Source organism: Macadamia integrifolia, chromosome 5 (genome assembly GCF_013358625.1).
Source record: "Macadamia integrifolia cultivar HAES 741 chromosome 5, SCU_Mint_v3, whole genome shotgun sequence".
Classification (NCBI taxonomy): domain Eukaryota; kingdom Viridiplantae; phylum Streptophyta; class Magnoliopsida; order Proteales; family Proteaceae; genus Macadamia; species Macadamia integrifolia.
This window is the reverse complement of record NC_056561.1, coordinates 31707036-31708627: the sequence shown is the minus strand read 5'-3', so window position 1 is coordinate 31708627 and position 1592 is coordinate 31707036. Positions and strand designations below refer to the sequence as shown.

The window sequence follows — 1592 nt, the reverse complement described above, 5'->3', positions numbered from 1 at the left end:
CCCCCCCCCCCCTTTGGTAAGTATAGGCTTACATTTGTGACCCTTTCTAAAAAAATACAGGACCAGCTAGGGTCAACCCGGAGCGTGAACCCGGTAGGGCTTACTCAAATAGGGGCCTTTAGCTATAGTGGGGCCCTTGCTTGTTTGGGGGATTAATTAATTAGATACCCGAGAAACATTAACCTTTCCTAGGAACAACTTCTATGCCCCCTGCCGTCCGAACAATATGGGAGCCTTTCAGCTCGTACTGCTCACACTCCTAGATCTTCACGGCGCCTCCTTGGGTTGGGTTTGGGTTGAGTTTTGGGGATCAAGGGTTGGGTTGGGTTGGGGTTTTAAGAAACCCGGCCCTGTTTCACCCCTAAAATAAATAATCAGTTTAGCTTTTCTAGGTTTGGATCTTCAAATTTTCTTTTCTTTTCTGCCTTTTTTTTTTTTTTTCTTCTGGTGGGCAGGGGTGTTGGTTTGTTTACTTCATGCACCCTAAGCATTTCTAGGAACAATACTACTTCTAACCTTTTCTTTTCCCCCGGTTTGAAGAAGCTAATATGGAAAGGGGCAAATAGACATAATGATTAACATTAGCTCTTTCAACTTATGAATAGGAAAATCATTAAAACAAAATCGATGAGGTCTTATTCATTGGAGAAAAAGGGGGGAGACTTGGGAAAATTATGAGATCTAATTATTTAATTCTGGAAGTTGGGGTGGATATTGTGTGTGTATTTTATAGAACTGATGCTTCTTTGGAAAATTGTTTTCTTATCCTTGTAAAAAAAAAAAACTTTTCTTTTTTCTTGCCCATCATTTTGGCGCAGATGAATTATTCATTGGTTCTTATCTTTTATGCAGAGCATTCCCGAGAACGACGATGGTTCTAGTGATTCTGTTCGACTACGCAATTGCGTATACCTTCTAATCCCATGCTTTTTCCTGTTTGATAGAAGTGATAAACTTTTAAATCTTGTCCTGGATTTGATGGGATCTTCATTAGGTGAAAATTATTCATCAGTTGAATATGCATTTGACCTGTCACGTAAGATTTGTGCAATTTCTTCCGTCCTCCTATTTATGTATAAGGATGTGAAAATCCAGCGAAGACTTCTTCTGTGTCAGGTTTCTGTTAACAGAATTTTGCACAATATTCTCTTCCAGGTATGCTCTTGTGCCTCAAGCATGGACTTAACTAGTTGTTGCTTTCTTTTATTCAGCCTATTCAAAAAGGTAGTAGAGCAATATTCATAATACGGTCATGTTATACTTTGGACAGTGATGACAATCTCATTGATATTATCCTTTTTTCTTATGGTTAAAACAAATAATCCTTGTATGGTTAGAGGAATGGATCATGATCTACACATATGGTTTTATTAGATGTTTTTGTTTCTTAAATCATATATTTAATACTTCTTTGGGATTTTGTTGTCCTTAAATTATTGATACTGATGCTTGCAGTTTACCGTCATATGGGAAATGTTAATTTGCTAACCCTCTATATTCCTCCTTTAAGTTACATATGGATGTTATTACAATGGATCTCTTTTTGTGTTTGTGTGCAGTTTTTGTTCATGTTTTGATCTCCCACCACCCCC

At 37.7% G+C, this 1592-nt stretch overlaps 1 protein-coding gene across 4 annotated transcripts in view; it reads left to right on the top strand.

Moving 5' to 3' along the window:
* Positions 1–1592, top strand: part of LOC122079264 — a 60513-nt gene that overhangs the window by 48701 nt on the left and 10220 nt on the right. For 3 of the 4 annotated variants that reach the window (XM_042645584.1, XM_042645583.1, XM_042645585.1), the window contains exon 18: positions 853–1155. In XM_042645584.1, the coding sequence (XP_042501518.1) occupies positions 853–1155 (303 nt within the window). Of the gene's footprint in view, positions 1–852; positions 1586–1592 lie in introns of those variants that run through there. The other variant, XM_042645586.1, reaches the window with a different exon arrangement.